This window comes from Plecotus auritus (genome assembly GCF_963455305.1).
Source record: "Plecotus auritus genome assembly, chromosome: 2".
Taxonomy (NCBI): Eukaryota; Metazoa; Chordata; class Mammalia; order Chiroptera; family Vespertilionidae; genus Plecotus; species Plecotus auritus.
Window position 1 is genome coordinate 55483839 of NC_137771.1, and position 21987 is coordinate 55505825.

Consider the following 21987-nt stretch of genomic DNA (forward strand, 5'->3'; position numbering starts at 1 on the left):
TTGGCAACAGTAGACGAATTGAGGGCACACAAATACCAAACAAAATGATTCTTGATGTTTGCGATTCCATTGCTTCATGTTATCAGCAGTGCCTGGACCAGAACGGGTCATCAGTTTGAAAATAGGCATTGACCAAAAAAAATTATTCATTTCTGTAGATTCTTTTAAATTTTGAAAATTAACTGTATGTTAATAAACACTGGCTTTATACTCATTCAAAATGTGTATAAATTTTTTGGACACCGGTAGTTTCCCTATTTTATGATGTGGCTGGACTTGTGTTACAAAACTGTGATTCTAGCAGTTGCTCTGAATCACTGATAAGTGTTACTGTCACAACCTGGTGGCCATTTTTAAAAAAACAGGGAAGAAAAGGTCATACATCTTCTGAAAATCTGACAGAGTTACTGTGAGCATAAAATACTTACACTGTATCTATATAATTAATTGTGAGAATCAGAAAACTTTACAGGTCATCAAATGTGAGAGGTTGACAATCAAACTTGGTTTGAAAATTTTGCTAAAATTCATGGAAGAGTCAGATTACAAAAGAAAAGCCAAATATTTACAGTGGACTTGATAACAATAGTAATAACAATAAAATAACTATTTGTGGGTAACATATACTGCGCCAGCTGCTGTAGTAAGCACTTAACCACATTTATTCTTCACAACACAATGTCTTATGTGTTACTTTAATAATTTTATAACTGAAGAAATTGAGGCTTGAAGAGGTTAAATAGCTTGCCCAAATTGGAGAAAGAAAAGAAAAACGACTTAAAAGGCAGAAACAGGGTATTATTTTAATCCTGGTGTAAACATAAGGACCAAGCTTTAAGAATTACCTACACTAACGAAATGACTTTTTCTACTTTTAAAACATTAAAACACGGCAGATATTGTTATATAATATATATTGGAGGCACACATTGAAAAACTAATTTTCTTAAGGATTTATTGCTACATAGGAGCCCCCAAGCTTTTTCTTCTTTTAGTATTAAGTTCAGTATAGTTAGCTCAAAAGAAAGTGCTTCCTTCCCTGTTTTTCTTTTCCCCTGAAGTTTATATAGTTCTTTATTTAACAGATGCTTCCCTGTCTTCCCTCCACCGCAATACTTTTTTTTCTGTTTTGTGATTTTACTGTGTGTTTCATTTGCTGGATAATGGAAAGACCAAGGAAGAAAAGCGAAAGCAAGCTTAGGCTCAGGTGAGAGGAGTAGTGTTAGTGATTTAATTAAGGAAAGCCTTGCCTTGCTTGAACAAAGACTATGGTCCCAGAAGGGCCCTGGAGAGCTACAGGTAGCCTTTGAAAAAAAAAAAAAAAAAAAAAGTAAAGCTAAAATTATTGACCTTTTGAGGTACTTGGTACTCCCAGGATGGTTTTCAGTAGAAATGATGTGATCATATCCTTGGCCTCACAGGTCAATTTCAAGGTGCCTCCTGCCTATTTAAATAAATCTCTTGAAGCTTCAGGCTCAATTATTGCCAATCAGCCTCATCAACTACTGGTCACAGGTTATTTCCCCTTTTTATTTAAGGACACTGATGTCCTACAAACTTTAAGAGAAAAAAAATCAATCCACCCGGCTTTAAAAGCAGAGTTCAGCTTTTCAGAAAACCTTTACTATTTGAAATCACGTTCACGAAAAAGGCCTTTGTGGATGCATTTCCAAGCATGGGTTGCTGAGAGCACTTTGTTCTGTACTACCTATTAGTTTAATTTCTCCAAGACATCTCCAATGCAATTGGCTTTGAGAGTTTAAAGGTCAGGCTCAGGAAAAGGCCACACATTTTATAATGTGTACTGCACATATTATTTTGTAAAGGTACTGCACATATAAAATAGCTATATTGTTTATAATTAGGCTCATTTTAGATAGACATTTAAAATAGTGGTATTTTCATCAGAAGTCATTCTCCCCTCCCCCTACCAATGTTCATTGAGCTGGGGGAAAGTGCAGATAGAAGTGAGTTCAGTTAACTATATTTCATGAAATCCTGGGCTCCTTGCTATATTATATTATCAACATTAGTAAAAATGACTCATTGGAGTTCATTTTACTTCTATAAATGGCATTCTAAAGCAAGTCGAGGTATGAGGTATATTTGTCAACAGCATGTCTGTGGACTGTGCTGCTGGGAAGTTGAACATGGAAACGCAGAAAGTTTGGAGGGTGGAAAAGTTCTGGAATATCCCCACATCTATGAAAACAACCACCGGACTTGCCATTGCTTACAAAGCGTTTCACTGAGATCCTCCAATGTACCCAGATTTAGAGACTCTCTCTTTTTAGCAGCACCCTGGAGAATAATACCTTTTCTTTTTCTATTTCAAAATTCCAATGGATTTTGAAGTTCTTAACTGGATGCATTGATGATAACATTCTGAATTTACAGTATCTTTTACGTGTAAGTACTTTACAAATGACTTGGAAGGCTCACTCACCAAAGATTATGCTATCTCACTGAAGCTTCGAGAGATTTAAATAGGCAGGAGGCACCTTGAAATTGACCTGGGAGGCCAAAAATATGATCCCGTCATTTCTACGGAAAACCATCCTGGGAGTACCAAGGACCTCAGGACATCAATAATTTTAGCTTTACATTTTTTTTTTCAAAGGCTACCTATAGATCTCCAGGGCCATTGTGGGGCAATAGTCTTTGTTCAAACAAGGCAAGGCTTGCCTTAATTAAATCACTAACACTACTCCTTTCATCTGAGCCTGTACACTATCAGAGTTTAGACCTTCTTTATCTGTGAAACCTGACCCAGTCAGAGTACAAGGCAACTTTGCTTCAGGCAGAATTTGTAATACATTGGGAGTGTATTCTTTTCCCAGTCTCTTATCAGATGCTGACTTTTTTCTTTTCTTTTTGGAGTGGATTTCTTGAAATTTTCCATAACTATGGTGTGAAATGTTGAGTGTGAAGGAAATATTTTATTTTCAAATGTCTATACTTTCTCTATATACATAAATTTTAATTCATCAAGATGCCCTGAACCATTCAAATTTTACACAGAACAGACTGTGCGCATGAATCTTTAACGTGGTCTCTCAACCTTTCAATATTACTTTATCTTGATTTTACAATTCTTTATACAGAGATATATTCAAAATACATTTTATAGGTACAAAAGAATCCTAGAAAAGATATACTTCTGAATTTATAGTAACACTAGAGGCCCAGTGCATGAAAATTCATGCACTGGAGGGAGGGGTCCCTCAGCCCGGCCTGCCCCCTTCTCACAGTCCGGGAGCCCTCAGGGGTGAGAGGTGACCTGGCAATCAGGGGAAGGTGATGCCCCATCACACCTCTGCTGCTGCCACTGCTGGCAGCGCAAGCTTCAGCTGGCCCTGGTTACCTGAGCCTCAGGTGGCCCTGGGTGGCTGGGCAGCTGCCATCTGAGGCTTGCCTGTGCCTCGTACTGGCCCTGGGTGGCTGGGGGGCTGAGGGGACTGGAGGACTCCAGAGGCAGGTGCACAGAGCGTCCGGACCTGCCTGGGGCTGGGCCCGGCTGTGCCGCACGCCTGCCACCCCGGCGGGGCTGAAGGGACTGGGCGCCACCATTTTTGAGGGCATGGCAGTCAATTAGCATATTCCCTCCTTATTGGCTGTGGTCACCGCCATCTTTGTGAGGGAGTGATGGTCAATTAGCATATTCTCTATTAGATAGGATGATTCCCTTATATAATTTTTCAAATAAAAAATAATAAACTTAAAACATGAAATTTATCATCCGTAAAATTTTTTTTTCAGCTCTGATGATGCCTTCAGTAAAGTTAATTTAAATTACCGCACAGAAAATGGACTGTCTCTGCTTCATTTATGTTGCATTTGTGGAGGTGAGTGCTTGAAGCTCAATATTTTATAAACTAGTTGTACATATACTAGTATATGGTCAGTGATTTGAGCTGCTTAACCATCTACAAGAGAATTTTATTTATACTCAATTTTCTCTTTTGTTTTGCCCCTGCAACTCTGAAAACCTTCAGTTGAAGCAGTAAATACCAGGCAGATATTCCAATTGATTTAGCTCTGAGTTTGTTTCATTGTGCTTTTACCCTTAACCAAGTCAATCAGCTAGCTTGCTTGGAAATCCAAAGAGCATTTTGCAGAATTGGGCATGCTAGTGAGATATTAGGTTAAATTCAGAAGTACTCAAAACATTATCAAGCAATTGCTTCACAATCTGCAGTAAGATATGTGGAAGGTAATAAATGCCAAGGATAAAATCTCAAAGTGAAGACTGATCAAAGGGAAGATTAAGAGTTAATTTGGCTTAAGTTTTGTTTTGTTCACTAATGCATGTATCCCTAACACCTAGGATGGTAACTGGCATATAGTAGGTACTCAATACATTTACTTAATTAATGAATTAATAGTTAATATTTATTTTTCTTAATTCAAACTAGCATTCATTGAACTCAGCTTTTTAAATAGAACACTGATGTATAAGTGTTGACTTTCATCAGATCTCTTAACCATTTCTGTCAAACCGTTTGATTAGACTGCTCTGATCCAAATAAGCTTGACTGCTAATGATGCTCTGAAGATTCCTATACAACTAGATTTTTATCTAAGCTTTTCCCCTAATAGTTTATTAAGATGATTTTTTCATGTTTTTATGTTTTAAAACCATCTGAAGATGAGAGCACTAAATAAAAAAAGTAACACAAATGCATTAAAATGCACAGCATTGATACAAAGTTTTATAAGTGTTATAGAAATGTTCACTACTAAGTAAGGCTGTCTATTAATAGAAAACTTTAAAAATGGCCTGCAGAACGGCAATCTGACACTGTCATACATCAGTGTGACGTTTATCATTAACTTTAAAATCACTTTGTCTACCCCCTCAACAATTTAACCTTTTTAAACTTTTCTCTTTAAGGCAACAAGTCTCATATTAGAACCCTTATGTTAAAAGGGCTCCGCCCATCTCGACTGACAAGAAATGGATTTACAGCCTTGCATTTGGCAGTTTACAAGGTACAGCATTTTTGTTCCAATAAGTATTGTATGAGAACCAAGAGTGTATGTATCTTTAGGCTCCTTTTTTTTTTTTTTTTTTTTTTTCCAAATTAGCAATGATGGAAAACATTAACAGTGACCAGAATATTACAATACTGGATGGGCTTCTTGCTCTTTATTGAGTAGGTTTCATCTAAATACCAGACACATACTCTTTTTAATGCTTTCTATATTTAACTCATTTAATTATCCCTCCATGAGGGAATACTATCGTCTCCAAGGTTACATGGCTAGGCAGTGGCAAGCCAGGAATAAAGACCTAGCAGTCTGGTTCCCTCACCAGAGCACCTTACCAGGAGAACAAGTTGTCTCTGTGTAGACGGGGATGAGGTTGCATTTGAAAAATTCATGAAAGAAGCACATTAAAGTTGCATTCTTTTTCTGCATGTTTTCCTTCATTAAAAAATATCTCTGGTGTTCCCTTTAGTTTCCTTTTTGTAATTCTCTATTTTTGCTCCAGTTATTTATTTCCTTATATCAGTCCCATGTTCCAACCTAATTACAATATGTGATCACAAAATAAATGGAAAAATGGAATGGAAAAACTGGGGTACTCAATGTTGAGATAGATCTTTTAGATTTTCATAAATACATACTTATATAATATATGTTAAATATATGTAACTTATTCATTCTTTAATTATAAGGTTCTACTTGCTCTGCATTTATTATGAGCTAAATATCACAATAGCTTTTATATACATTATTTCTTTAACCATTAAAATAATCTAGTGAGTTGCATATAGGTTTTATTTTATAGAAAAGGTTAAAGTTCGATTTTCTAGTAGATGAGATGCTAACAGCCATGGGCAAACTACGGCCCTTGGGCCGGATCCCGCTGTTCTATCTGGTTCTCTTGCTCTTCCCTCCGCTCTTTTACTTTGAATTTATATTAATTCACACAAACACTCCATCCATGCTTTTGTTCCGGCCCTCCAGTTCAGTTTAAGAACCCATTGTGGCCCTCGAGTCAAAAAGTTTGCCCACCCCTGTAGAATAATGATTAAAATCAAGTACAGTGGGTCATACTTTCAGACACTCCTTGTTATATTGCATATTTTGTTCTTTGTCAATTTCAGTGCTCTGTGATGTGATTTTATATCAGTTTTGTATGTGTAGGTGGGGGAGGGGCAGCTGTTTGCTTATGTCAAGATCATTTTTCACTCTACCCCTTCCCAGCCTTAGAGAGTTTACCACTGTGGGGAAAGAGCCATAATCCCCCATGATTCAGATTCACATACTCCTGTGAGTCAGAGTGCAAGTGCTCTAATGATCATCCCTTTTCATCCCTGTCAATGCCTAGTCAATTTTTCTGATTCCTTCTGGGAGAAAGCATCAGATAAGTGCTAAATAGTCTTTAATACTTACTAGTCATTCTGCAAAACTGGAATGGAGCGGGAGTTCAGGGTGTAGGAAAAAGTGTCTGATGCTGGTTTTCCTGCTAAATGGCAAGAGGTGAAAATAGGAGAGCTCTGATGACTAGGAAGATGCTGATGGATAGTCGTGGCAATATGTGCAACCATGAATTCTGAATCTGTCTGGGACATTTTTTCCATATTAGTTAATTTTCCTAAGATTTACCCTGACACAACCACACAAATGGGTTCTGAATGAGTTAGAGCTACAATCTTTATGAGACTACTAGAGGCCCGGTGCACGAAATTCATTCACAGGGGTAGGTGGTGTCCCTCAGCCCAGCCTGCACCCTCTCCAATCTGGGACCCCTTGAGGAATGTCTGACTGCCTGTTTATGCCCGATCCTGGTGGGATTGGGCCTAAATGGGCAGTTGGACATCCCTCTCACAATCCAGAACTGCTGGCTCCCAACCGCTCACCTGCCTGCCAGCCTGATCACCCTCTAACTACTCCCCTGCCAGCCTAATTGACACCTAAGTGCTCCCGGGCCAGCCCGATTGCCCCTAACTGCCCTCACCTGCTCACCTAGTCACCCCTAACTACCCTCCCCTGCCAGTGTGGTCGCCCCTAACTGTCCTCCCCTCAGGCCTGGTCGCACCCAACTGCCCCCCTTTACAGGCCTGGGTCTCACCAACTGTCCTCCATTGCAGGCCATCTTGTGGTGGCCATCTTGTGTCCACAGGGGGGCAGCCAGCTCTGACCACATGGGGGCAGCCATCTTGTGTCTAGGAGTGACGATCATTTGGCATATTACTCTTTTATTAGATAGGATATTTATTTCTCCCACCTCTGTTTATCAATTCTAAAATTCAATTTTTAGAGTTCCTTTTGCTGTTTCTACTGTTTTCTTATATTTTACAGAAGGATATAAGGACTAAAACTTTTTTTTTGTAGAAATTTTAAACAAATTTAGAATCTTAGGATATAAGGTAGTCAATAATTATTAAAAGGGCATGATAGGATGAATGATTGATTATTCTACTTATTCCTTAATGAAGATAAAAACAAATTTAATTTACCATTAAATACAGAAACAATGTAAAATAGCCATTCACACTTCTATTGTACTAAATTTAGTTCTAATTATCTCTTCCTTAACTACTGTAATATGTATATAATTCATTTTGGGTTCCAGTTCCTTTCCCCCATATATTTTAATAAATGTTTATTTTATTAAATTTATTTTTAAATTGCCAGACTAGTACAAGAAACTCCTATTTATTCATTATCCAGATTTAATAAATGTTTATAGTTTGTCTCATCTTCATTATTATTATTTTTTTCTTGAAAACTTTGAAAGTAAATTGAAGGCAACATTGCCTCATTATTACTAAAACTTTAATCTTTATTTCCTGAGAAAAAGGAAATTCACCAACATAATCACAATACAATTATAAAAATCAGAAAATTTAACACTGCTATTATCTAACCTATAGTCCAAATTCAAATGTGGCCAATCGTCCCAATGGTGTCACTTATAGCTTTTTATTTTTTTCTAGTTTAGGATTCAGTCCAGAATTATGCATTTTTAGTTTTCTTATCTCTGCACTCTCCTTTAATCTGAAGGAATTACCTTGTTTCTTCTTGCTTTTCTTGATCTTAATATTTTTTATATATACAAAATAGTTATTTTTATGTATTACTTCAGATTTTCATAAACATGGCAATTAAGCTTTATGTTGTTCTTAACATTCACAAAATGAATAATGTAAGTTTTACATATTTTTATTTGATGTATCAGCAGCTCTTTCAATTACACACCCTGGCATATTGGGCCTACCTCAGGACTGGGTGTTGTTTTTTTTATCAGTGGGGGCATCATTAATAGTAAGAATGGAGCAGTTGTTTAAATTTTATCATATGGATGGTTAGCCCTTATACTTTGTTTTGTTTTTAATTTTTAATAGAGTTTAGATTTATTGAGGTATAATGTATTCACAATAAAATTTACAATTTTGAGTATACTTTTGAAAATATAGTCATGTACCAGCATCACAATCATGATATCATTCACAAAGGTTCCTTAATAACCTTTTGTAGTCAGTTTCCTCCTTCATCTCACCCGGTCTCCAGAAACATGGATGTGTTTTTTAACACTGTAATTTCCCCTTTCTGGAATTTTATATAAATGCAATCCATCAGTATGTTTTATTTTATATACTAGAGGCCCGGTGCATGAATTTGTGCACCATTGGAGTCCCTCAGCCTGGCCTGCGCCCTCTCGCAATCTGGGATTGGGCCAAAACCGGCAGTCTGACATCCCCTGAGGGATGTAGTAGTGCATGAAGCGGCAGGCGGCCGGGAAGGAGCCCAAGCCCAGGCCAAGCAAAGCGCCACTCCTGCTCATCTCATCCCTGCCACATCTGTTCGGTAGTGCTGTTATAGAGGTGGGAGAAGCTCCCACCGCAGCTGTTGTGCTCACCAGCCGTGAGCCTGGCGTCTGGCACCCATTGGTCTGCTGAGGAGTGCTCCCACTTTGGGAGTGCACTGACCACCAGAAGGCAGCTCCTGCATTGAGTGTCTGCCCCCTGGTGGTCAGTGCACATCATAGTAACTGGTCAAATGGTTGACCGGTCAAACAGTCAACCGGTCACTTAGGGTTTTATATATTTAGACTAGAGGCCCGGTGCACGAAATTCATGCACTGTGTGTGTGTGGGGGGGGCTGTGCCCTTTTGCAGTCTGGGACCTCTCGCTACTTACTGCCCACCTGCTTGCTGCTCCTTACTGCTCAGCTCACTGTTCCTTAGCACTTCCGCGGAGGCGGGAGAGGCTCCTGCCACTGCTGTTGCACTCACCAGCCGTGAGCCCAGCTTCTGGCTGAGTGGCGCTCCCCCTGTGGGAGTGCACTGACCACCAGGGGGTAGCTCCTGCATTGAGTGTCTGCCCCCTGGTGTTCAGTGCACATCATAGCGATTCTGGTCATTCTGTAAGGTTGCTTAGGCTTTTATTACATAGACTAGAGGCCTGATGCATGAAGATTCATGCAAGAATGGGCCTTCCTTCCCCTGGCAGCTGGCACTGCCTTCGCTGTGGCCGGAGCCACCTTTCCACCTTCACTCTGGGCCCAGAGCTGCCTTTCTGCCTTCCTACGCTACCTAGAGGCCCAGAGCAGCTGGGACAGTGTGGAACACCCCACACCCGGCTGCTCGGTGCCTGCATATGCAAATGAACCCGCCATATTTGTTGGGTTAATTTGCATATGCACTACTGATTGGCTGGTGGGCGTTGCAAAGGTACGGTCAATTTGCATCTTTCTCTTTGATTAGTGTAGACTAGGGGCCCAGTGCACAAATTCATGCACCTTGAAAGGAACTGTGGGCCTTGAGGCTGCAGTGGGCACAGGGCAGGTCTCAGCCCATTTTTCGCACCCCCGCCCAGCCCCTCCTGCCGTGACCGCTAGTCCCCTGACTGCCGGCAGCCCTGCTCCTGCCAATGCTGCTCTCATGTGCTGATGGCGCCAGTCCCTCTCACACCCATTTGTACCAGCTCACAGTGCAGAGCAATTGTGGCCAGTGCCAGCAGCAGATGTGAGCATTGGCTGCTGCCCTGATTGCCCTCAGGAGCAGGGTGAGGTGGAGAAGCCCTCAGGGGCAATCGGGGTTGGCAGCCACCGCTCGCACCCGCTGACGGCGCCGAGTGATCAGGACCAGCACCGGGCACCGGCAGTGGGTGTGAGTGTCAGCTCCAGCGGCAGCAGTGGATGCGAGCGGGCAGGACTGTGGTGTGCAGGAGCAAAGAATTTTCAGTAACCACCAGAGGCTCACCCTGATGACAGTGACCGGCGCCACACCTTGGTCTGGTGCCCCTGCTCACCTGTTCCACCATCCCACCTCGGCCAATGCCCGCCCTATTCCACTATCTGCTGCCTGCTTACCAACGCCTGCCATGTTCCGCACACGCCCCCTGGTGGTCAGCGCACGTCAATGCGACCAGTTGTTTGGTTGTTCCTGTGTTCAGTCTATTTGTATAGGGATTTATATATGTATATGGTTTCTCCCACTTATTCTAATGATGTTGTGCATTCAGTAATTTATTTCTTTTATTGCAAAGTTGCAGTTTCCTATATGGATATTCCATAATTTGTTTAATCATTCACCTGTTGATAGATATTGGAGTTATTACCAGACTTCCAGTATTATGAATAATGCTGCTATTAGCATTCATTTGCAAATCTTCATTTGAACAAATGTTTTTATTTCTATTGGGCAGTACCTAGGAGTGGAAATGGTGGGTCATATCATAAGTGCATGTTTAATTTTATAAGAACATGGCAAACTTTCTATCAAAGTGGCTTTATCATTTTCCATTTCCATCAGCTATGTATGAGAATTCTAGTTCCACATCTTTGTCAATACTTTGTATGGTCAATATTTTTTATTTTTATTTCATTTGATGCATCTTAGGATCTCATTATGATTAATTTGCATTACCCTAATGACTAATGTGGTTGAGTGCATTTTCATGTGCTTATTTATCACCAAGTTTTTTAGGTATATTGTATATTCAAATATTTTTTTTCCATTTTAAATTTTGATTTGTTGCTTTTTTGAATTGTAGGCGACCTTTATATTTCTGGGATGTTGATCCTTTGTTAGGTGTACATTATGCAAAGTTTTCCCCACTCTATGGTTTGCCTTTTCATTTTCTTAACACAGTGGTCGGCAAACCACATGTGGCTCGTGAGTCACGGTTTGCCGCTCTGTTGACTAATGAGTTTGCCAACCACTGTCTTAACAGTGTCATTTAAAGAGCAAAAGTTTTATGCATTATAAACGGATGACTATGTATTTATGCATTTTTACAAATGAAGTCATATGCATTTTTAACTGGTGCTCTTATGATTACAGTTTGTATCTCAATATATCATAGGCACTCTCTGTTAATACTGGCCTACTTCACTTTAAATACAAACATCTTCCACTTTATTTCCATTCTTTATGCTAGTGTGGCCAGGTACATTATAACTATACATGTTATCAACTCCAATATATTCTTAGAATTTTTGTGTTAAACACTCATGTCTTTTAAAGAAAATAAGAGAAGAGAAAATATCCTTGGATTTCCGCAGAATGGTTATAATAATCCTATATATGATTTTCTTTGTACAATTCATTTTGAAGTTCATTGAGCTTCTTAAGTCTGTAAGTTTACGTTTTTATCAAATTCTGAAATTTTTACCATTATTTTTTAAAATGTGTATATTTGACTATTTGATAATCTTCCACAGGTTACCATGTGTCTGTTTATTTTCTTCTACATTCTTTCTGTTCTCAAAATTTGATTATTTCTATTTATTTGAATTCAAGTTCAGAAACAATTTCTCTGCAACCTTCCACTGGATGCTAACTACTAAGAATTATTCATTTCAGATGTTATACTTTCCAGTTCTAGTATTTTTATTTAGTGTTAAAATATCATTGTAATTTGTCTGCAATGATGACTCATATTTTTCTTTATTTTTTCAGATTTTACTTTAAAATTTTTGAACCTAGCATTAATGGCTGCTTTAAATGTCTTGTTTTTTCTAACATCTGGATTGCCTCAGTGTTTGTTTTTATTAAATACTTTTTATCTTAAGTATATACCACATTTTTTGTTTCTTTACATATCTATTAATTTGTATTTCATGTTAGGCATTATACGTTGCAAGAAATGTTTATCATGTCATCTTCCTTTAATGGGCTTTGAGTTTTTGTTCGTTTGTTTTTGGTAGGCATTTTCCTATTCTTCTTCCTACATTCATAATATATATTTGGTCTGTGATTTCTTCATAGGAATATTTTAAGAATAGTCTGCATTTGCCCAGCTGGAGTGGCTCAGGTGGTTGAGCATCATCCTGTGCACCAAATGGTTGCCAGTTCGATTCCCAGTCAGGACACATATGGAAGGCAACTGATCAATGTTTCTCTAGTTCTCTCTCTTTCCTCTCTCCTCCTTCTCCTCTGTAAGCACGTCCTCAGGTGAGGATTTAAAATAAATAAATAAACAGGCATACATTAAAAATAATAATAATCTGCCATTTTAAGGGTCGACTCAGTTAAAAGTAGATGGTAATATTTATAAACCCACTTAATTTTGGCTTACATAATGCATCCTCTTGTACTAAATGCTGAAAAAAGAGTGAGCGTCTCTTTTCATTTGGAATTCTAAATATTTATTTATTTTATATATGAATAACTGACATATGAACTAAGACCACCAGTACAAATTTTCATGTCGAATATTGATAAAATTTTATTACCTTTTTATATAAAGTTAAGTCAAATTTATATTTTTTGCACCCTAATAAACTTTTTTTGCGTGATTTCTGTCATATTTGCAACCTACTTTGGGGCATACTTATTTATTTATTTATTTATTTATTTATTTATTTATTTATTATTATTTTTAATATATTTTTTATTACTTTCAGAGAGGAAGGGAGAGGGAGAAAGAGAAACATCAATGATGAAAGAGAATCATTGATTGGCTGCCTCCTGCATACCCCCTACTGGGGATTGAGCCTGCAACCCGGACATGTGCCCTGACCTGGAATCGAACCGTGACCTTCTGGTTCATAGGTCAATGCTCAACTAGTGAGCCATGATGGGTGGGCTAGAGCCTGTTTCTTTAGAAGGTATCTAAATTGTACAGTACTCTTAAAATGAAACATAAGACTTTGTGGAGAAAAATGAGATTTATAGTTTCAAGGATCTTAAGTAAGACTGTTAATGAACAAAAACTTATTAGACCATCTCATTTGACCTCACACATACTTCTATTTTAATACACAAACTACTTAATAAAATTATTTAGTGAATAAAAAGTAGCATTTTGATTAGTTAACTTTTTTTTAAACATTTCATATGATAAAAGCAAATGTTGAATCATCATTGATTCCACCCTACAGATACCTAGCAAGATCTCATTCCCATTTTTCAGAAGTATTTTCTATGTTATCACAAAGGGAAAAGACATGGAAGGGGGAAATTTAAAAAAAAAATGTTTTTATTGATTTCAGAGAGTAAGGGAGAGGGAGAGAGAGATAGAAATATCAATGATGAGAGAGAATCATTGACTGGCTACTTCCTGTATGACCCAAACTGGGGACCATTTCCCCAACTCAGGTATGTACCCCAACCTGGAATGGAACCATGACCTCCTGGTTCATAGATCAACAATCAGCCACTGAGCCATGCTGGCTGAGCAGAAGGGGGAAATTTTTAATCCAAACCCATGTCTGTCTGACTCATAGACCTAGATCCTATATAACCATGTCTATCAGAAAACTGTTTTTTATTCATGGTGATTCATAGCCTGGAAACTGTTGTATCTGTTTTCCTGATATATATATATATATATATATATATATATATATATATATATATATATATTTTTTTTTTTTTTTTTTTTTTTTCTTTCTTAATACATGTATTTGATTGCAAAGTTGAGATTTTTATTTCAACTATCCTAAAATCCAGGACCCAAAGCACATGTTTCATAGTTTCTGAATCCTCCGTCCTTAGATCAAGATTTCTCTGTCTTGACATGACTGGCATTTTGGATTGAATAATTTCTTGTTGTGGGGGGCTTTCCTGAGATTGCAAGATGCTTATCTGCATTTCTGCCTGGCCTCTCTTGTCTAAAAGCCAGTAGCCATTTCTCCCATACCAGCTGTTAACATCAAAAGTATCTCCAGACATTGCTCCTGGTCGGGGGAGGCAGAGGGGGCATCCCCAACCCAGAACGACTAATTTAGAAGATAAAGCAAATTGATATTTTTAAGATTCAAGTTGCCTTTCTATTTGAACAGATAGTTTCTTGATTAAAGATTGCATTTCCCACAAGTGGGAATTTGTTAAGATAATAATAAGTTCTCAAGAAAAAAAACAAAATTCTGAAGAATAAAAAAAGGAATCTCACTTTTTGCATACTTAACTAAATCTTCCAGTTGATTGCAACTTTTAAATACCATTTAATACCCCTAGCTGGTTTGGCTCAGTGGATATGGCGTTGGCCTGCGGACTGAAGGGTCCCAGGTTCGATTCTGGTCAAGGGCATGTGCCCGAGTCGTGGGCTCGGTCTGCAGTAGGGGGCGGTCTGCAGTAGGGGGCATGCAGGAGGCACCCGATCAATGATTCTCTCTCATCATTGACGTTTCCATTTCTCTCTCCCTCTCCCTCCCTCTCTGAAATCAATAAAAATATATTTTAAAAAATAAATAAATATCATTTAATACTTAATCCTCACTTTAAGGAACTAGAGAACATTTATACCCACAAATTAGAACATCGTTAAGATGGATTTCTTTATGCTCCCATTTCTTTTTAATAACTACATATTTCATAATATCTTTCTAAATTAACATGGTCTCAATAAACAGTTAATAGGATGATAACTACAGATGTTAACTTATTCTTCAATTCTTATATTAGACACCACTGTTTCCTGAGGAACCTTCCCTGACCCAAGTCTCGGTTAGGTGCTCCTCCATTGTATTCTCTTTGCACCCTGTACTTGCCTTAGAATACTGTGGATGAGTCTAGACTTTATTACCTGGTTACTTTTCTACATCTTTTTCTACGTTAGGGGTCACAGTCTTCCATGCCTTCAGGAATGATGCAGGTAATGTAAATGAATGCACATGTTAGATATGTCAAAGTTAAGTAGGAATTAACGCTTAGACTCAATATTTTTGAGATGCAGGAAGTGGTGGAGACTATGCAAGTTATGTAATTTATACCCCATGTAAAGAGAGCAGTCAGTATTCAGGTCCAGCTAATCATTGCCATGTAGGAATGTAAGCCCAGTGTTGCCCAAAATTTCAGAGAATCAGAAATTATATTTACTATGCAGGGCAGTATACATCTGTTCCCCTGTTTGGAATCTCTCATAGAAATTATGAACACTACTGAAGTCAGAGATTAAATCTAAATGCTTAGCATTCTAAAGTATAGTTTAAAAAAAGAAAGAAAGCATAAAATGGATTAACAATAAATGGAGTTAGGGAAACGGCGGCTATGAATATTGATTTCTCTTCCAAAAGGCAAAAGATTGGTCATTATCATTTTTAAAATCTTTATTGTTTTGAAAGTATTACATAGGTCCTCCTTTTCCCCCCATTAACCTCTTCCAGCCTGCTCCTGTCCTCCCCCCAACCTCCCAGGCCCTCACCACCCCATTGGATTAGTCATTATCTCTAGGAGTGGCAGAGTCACAGAAAATTATTTACAACAGTGTTTTTCAGTCTTTTTGGTCTCACCTCTTTGGATAAATAAAATAAATAAAATTTTAAAATAAAGAAACTAGAAGGGAAAACAAATTAAAGAAATTATAGTATTCCATTTGCTTTTCAAGCAGCATGTGTTTGCATTCTGCCAAACTCCCTGAGATTCTGATTTAGCCCCTCCCTGTTAAATCATCACTGTATTATTGAATGAGAGGACAAGTATATTCAAAGGTCAGTTGGAAGCATCCCACCAGAAGAAAGTGACTACAGGAAACTGGAAAGTAGAAAGTGAAGGTTCAGTGGCAGTGATAAGAAGAAATAGGTCAAAAGCAAATTTAGAGGCTTTAGCCTGGAAAAAGTGTCAGCACTTAATCTAAGAGTATGTTCCTTCTCTTTTTGCTTCAAACTTTCAAGCAAAGTCAAGTATCTCCATCACACTAAAACCTTTAATAATTGATACCTTTTGTGAAGATAAATGCAGAATTGTTTCAACAAGAGGCATATGCAGGTGTGAACTTCATGAACAGTTATTTTTATACTGATTAATGGATCCTTTCATTGGAAATGTCTATGACGCATGAGGCAGGTCTAGTCCATTAAAATTCAATGCCTGGGACTAAATACATTTCATACTAAGCTCTGCATGCTCCCTTGTCCTAGAAGAGACCTTAATATTCTCTTGACTACAAAACTGCTTTTCTTACTTTTCCTCTTACAAACACAAACAGGCTTTGACAATAACTGTAGTGGGTAAATTGGGTCAATGAAGAAAACTACTTAGAAAAGCACATTATTAAAATATTTCTTTGTATAGCTCTATTTTTACATGTGGAAACTCAATCTTCTTTCCAAACCAAGTTCAACTCTGCCATGGAGCTTAATGTGACACTTCAGGGAACATCAGAATATTAGAGGTGGTTAGAATATTACAGAAAACAATATATCTCAACTCTGAGATATTACAGATTAAAAAATTGAATTATTTCATGATTACACATCTTTGGGGACTGAGACATAAGATGAATATTTTAATAGAGTTAGGTCAATTTTGGGGGTAATGCATTTACTATCCTAGCTAATAAAGAGGGAATATGCTAATTGACCATCATGCCCTCACGAAGATGTCAGTGCCCACAGCCAATAAGGAGGGAATAGGCTAATTGACTGCCACACCATCAAGCAGTTAGGGCCAACCAGGTCAGCAGGGCGGGGGGCAGTTAGGGGCGATCAGGCCAACACGCAGAGGCAATGAGGGGTGATCAGGCTGACAGGGGGAGGCAGTTAGGGGCAACCAGGCAGGCAGGCAGGTGAGCAATTAGGAGCCAGCAGTCAGGATTATGAGATGGATGTCCAATTGCCAGTCTAGACCGGTAGTCGGACATCCTCTGAGGGGTCCTGGATTGGAGAGGGTGCAGGCTGGGCTGAGGGGACCACCCCCCATGCATGAATTTTGTGCACTGGACCTCTAGTAAATATATAAACCTATACTCATAAGGATCTTGAGTTTACAACATTTTCACATAAATAATGCCATTTGACCCTTCTTATAGTTCTATACAGCAGGTATTAGATTTCCTTTTTAAAGGTAAAAAAACAAAGAGTTAGGTCTTTCACATGAAAGGCAATATATTGGGAGTAGAGGAGTCATTGGGAGTTGAGGCTAACATGTCATACCGAGAAAAGCATAGGATTCAAAGTCAAAAGACCTAAATTCAAATCCAAGTTCAATTTCAATTTAAATGTACATTAAAGAAAAATATTTTATGCTGTGCTATGCTATGCCAGTTGAGTTCTTATAAGTTCTTAAAGGGACTTGGGAGTTCACGAGATTTATGTGGAAAGATAGCTAAAGCACTGTGGAAAGTAAAAAATGAAGCATGGACTTTGAAGTCAAACAGACCTGACTTTGTACCTAGCTCCAACACTTACAAAATATTTAGGTTTCTACAAGTAATTTAAATTCTTTGATCCAAACTATCAATAGCTATAACATAGACATCATACAATTGGACCTTATATAACATGAGGTTAGGGGCAGCAAGGCAGTTGAAAGTTTGCATATGACTCTGACACACCAAAAGCTTTACTGCAGTTGGCCCATTTCATCCACAAACGAAAGCAAGTACAGATTGAAAACAACATTTTTGATTGGGGATCTCTCTTGTGAAACCATGGTTCGGAATACAAAAATACTGTTTTCTGGTTGAATCTGAGGATGTGGAACTCTGTGAATCTGAAGGGCCAATTGCATTTGTTGAAGAAAAAAATCCACATTAAGTGGACTCCTGCAGTTCAAACCATGTTGTTCAAGAGTCAACTGTAATATTTACCTTATGGGTAAGTTGTGGAGTTTGAAAAATGTGATGTGGATAAAGCATTTTACATCTTAATAAGCAATTTGTAAGTAGCAGTAATTGTTTTGTTATATTCTCTTTAGCATGGCTTGGTAAGACAAAAGTTTTATTTTTATAGTATTTAGTGAAATATTGTTTAGATCAATCAGAGGTCAACCTGAGAAATCCAACCAAGATATGAAAGCATAATTTAGTACTTCTAACTCTTGAACTCACCATTTGACCATGCTAAAGGAATCATAACACACATTATTTTAATTCTACAAATTTTGGCTAAATAAGGAGAAAATACAAAGGTAGTGGAAGAAAAGATGAATGTGTGTTTACTAGAATCTGTCTGATAGATAAATATGTCATATGCTTCATGATTTACATATAATTTATTTTAATTTAGTTTAGCACAGTGCTTACCATAAGGTATACATTCATTAATAAATATTTGTTGAATTAAAGAGTATCTATCTTTCTACTGATTTATAAGAGTTCTTCATACATTAAATATACAAACCATTTGTCTGTTTTATGTATTGTGACTATTTCTCTAATTTGTCATTTATCTTATATTGTGTGTTTTTAATACTTTCATTTGCTCAAATTTATTACATTTTCCTCTATTTAAAAAAACCCCACACAATTCTATGCTTAAAAAGACCTTCTCCACTTTCCTGCATTTAAATGCCTGCTCATCTGCAGGGAAAAATGTTTTAAGGTAATGTCTCTCCCATTTATCTCAGAGACTGCTCATGTCTTTAGCCCTCACCATTCAAAATTAAAGGTTATTATTGAGGTTAGAGTTAACTCCTATGAATTTTTTCTGGAGGAAAGAGAACTAGTCAACATTTTCTAATTTCCAGTACTGGTTCAGAGTTTTCCTCTGTTTTATTCATTCAGTGATTTCAGTGGATAACTAATGAAGTAGAGGAAGTCAAGTAATGGAGGGGCAGGGGGTGTAAAAAGAAAGGAGAAAGAAGAGCTAAATGGTGAAGTCAAATCACTAACTTGGAAGTTTCCCTGAGTCCTGGACTTCAATGTCCAATTGTAATGAGTTTCACTGAATATTGTTTGGCAGGTATCTTTTAAGTGCTTTATATGTATTGTCACATCAGTTGTGGATACACAATTTATATGTGTATCACATTAGGTTGAAACAGTTGTTCCCTTTTTTATAACCAAAGATATTAGTGTAGTGCGAAGAATGGGCTGAGACCTGCCCTGTGCCCACTGCAGCCTCAAGGCCCACAGTTCCTTTCAAGGTGCATGAATTTGTGCACTGGGCCCCTAGTCTACACTAATAAAAGATATTAGTGTAAAAGGGTTCTATAACTCACCCCATTTTGCACAGTCATTAGCAGAGCTGGAATTCTAACTAGGGAGACTTATTCTAGTATGTACAAACTTAAACCTGCATTGTAATTATCTCAAACTTGTAAAAAACAAAATATTTATATCTACCTCAAAAACTACTATTTTTTTAGCCTTCTCTAACTCAATATCATGTAATTCCCCAGCTATGTATTGCACTTGGAAAAAATCTGAACACCTAATACAATGGCTGGTGAGACCCTACAAGAGCAGATGTCTTTGATTTCATCTTGAATATTACTCATCTCCCCTACCCCCCTTTTAATCTTCTATCAACACTGGCTTCCAAATGCACTAAGCTTATCTCCATTTTAGGATTTTTACACTACTCCCTTCCTTGAATGCCCATCGCTGAAATTGTGGCTTGGATTTCTTCCTTTTGGTATTTAATATTCATCTCAAAGACCACCTCTTCAGTGAAGCTTTTCCTGACTACTCAAATTAAGTAGCCTGCTTTTATCACTTGCCTGTTTTATCTCATAGCCATTGGTACATCACTTACACACAGTAAAAATATAAGCTCCATGAAAGCAGGGATTTAACTGTCGTACTCACTGCAGTGTTTCCACTACTCAGAGCAATGTTTCACACACCACATAGTCTCCATAAATATTTGTTGAGGGTCTAAAAAGTTTATTGAAAAGGACAATGATGAAATCAAAGCTGTGTGTAAGAAAACTTATCTGGTAGCCATGTAGAGGAAGGACTACAATGAGAAAAGGCTTACTCAAGGAGACTAGTTAGAGGGCTATGTAAAATGGAGGGTGATAATAGAAATAAGGAGAAGAAATGTGATAAGTATTATTGAGTTAAAACCAGCAATAGCTAAAATTGATTGAGTTGAAGGGGCTCAGGGTCACTTAGAATAAGAAAGTGCCATAAATATAAATAAGGAATACCAAGAGATGACAGATCACCCTGAGAAAGTTATGAATGGGATTCACAAAAGCAATTTTGAATTTCTAATTTGAGATGCCATTGGTAGGCAGGATACATGAGATTTGAACTTATTAAAGACTAGTGGCCCAGTGCACATTAAATGGGAATTAAAGGAAATATTTTAATATTGCTATTTGCCCTTTCTCTATAATAGAAGAGTCAGAGAAGAAAGAAAATTAGTAAAATGTATATGAAAATCTCCCTCCTGTCAGAGTCTGGGGCATGCCATGAGACCTAGAGTCAAGTCCCTGCCCACCACCTGCATGTACTTTGAAAATGCAGGAGACCTAGACCTGGCTGGCCCCACCCCCACTGGGTAAGACACAGACCCAGCTGGTCCCACCCTGTCAAGCCCTTCCCGGAGGGGGGCGCAGCCTTAGGTCCCCCGCCAAGCCCTGCCGTGCAGGGGGTGTGGCCTGAGGTCCCCCATCAAGCTCTGCTGGGTAGGGAGCGCAGCCTGAGGTCCCCCAGCCCAGCACTGGGGCAGGGGGAATGGCCTGAGGTCCCCTGTCAAGCCCCATGGGGCAGGAGGCACAGCCTGAGATCCCTCGCCCCAGCCAGGTATCATGCAGTCTCAGGTCCCTGCTGTTTGGTCGTGATGTTACAGCATCCTGGATAATTTGCATATTCCTCTATTATTAGATAGATAAAGTTATCAGATTTTTGTAAGAATTACCAAAGATGGAATATAGAATGAGAAAGGACTAAGCTCCTAAATCACTAACTTTTTGGAGACAGTGACAATGAAGAGGCAAAGAGAAGGAAATCAGGAATATATGGCTTTATGAAACCAAAATAAAGAGGGATTTCAAGAAGATGATCTGACTACAGAAATGAGGGAGATTATTGACATTTGATTTGGTAATCCAAAAGTTAACCTCTTGAAGCTGAGGAGATGGATTCAGAACAGTGAAGAGGTCATAATGTTGCAAGTGGAAGAACAGGAATGGTTATTTCTCTTGATTATAGAGGGCAAGAGAAGGGAGTAGTCTGAGAAAAAGCAAAGTGCAATGAGTAAGGAGTATGATGAACTCAGTTGGGATTTATGCAAGATTTGGGTCTACATAGCTAGGGATTACTAAAGAAATGAGATCAGAGTTTTCAGTAGTGAATATCAATAACTTTTCCCAGAAAACAAAGGAAAGGATAGAGAGAAAATTACCTTGGCTTCAGTAAAAAAAAACAAATAAATAAAAAATAAAAATAAAAAATTTTGTTGTTTTTGTTTTTGTTTTTGTTTGTTAATAGAGAAAACAAATGTCTATAGACTGAGCAGAAGGAGCCAAAGGAATAGTAAAAGAAGATGAAATCTTTATTTAATTTTCTTGGTAGAGTAGATGTGCAGAGTGGAAGATTTGGAAACTGGCAAACCTCATTTCACTGTGCTTTGCTTTATATTGCTTTGCATATTCTGTGTTTTTTACAAATTGAAGGTTTGTGACAACCCTTCATCTAACACATCAATGGGCACCATTTTCCCAGTAGGGTTTGCTCACTTCATGTCTCTGTGTCACATTTTGGTAATTATAAAATACTTCAGACTTTTTCATTTTTATTTGTTATGATTTGTAATCAGTGATCTTTGATATTATTATGGTCATTGCTTTGGGGAATGAAATGTGCCTATCTGAGTAAGACAGTGAACTTAATGGCTAAAGGTTGTGTGTGTTCT

The 21987-nt window shown here is 38.0% G+C and overlaps 1 protein-coding gene across 3 annotated transcripts in view; it reads left to right on the top strand.

Annotated features, from left to right (window-relative positions):
* Positions 1–21987, top strand: part of TNNI3K (TNNI3 interacting kinase) — a 314607-nt gene that overhangs the window by 13646 nt on the left and 278974 nt on the right. For all 3 annotated transcript variants that reach the window (XR_013959750.1, XM_080652368.1, XM_080652369.1), the window contains exons 3-4: positions 3760–3845; positions 4895–4992. Coding sequence is in view for 2 of the 3 variants with exons in the window: in XM_080652368.1 (XP_080508494.1) it covers positions 3760–3845; positions 4895–4992 (184 nt within the window). In the remaining variant the exon portion in view is untranslated. The remainder of the gene's footprint in view (positions 1–3759; positions 3846–4894; positions 4993–21987) is intronic.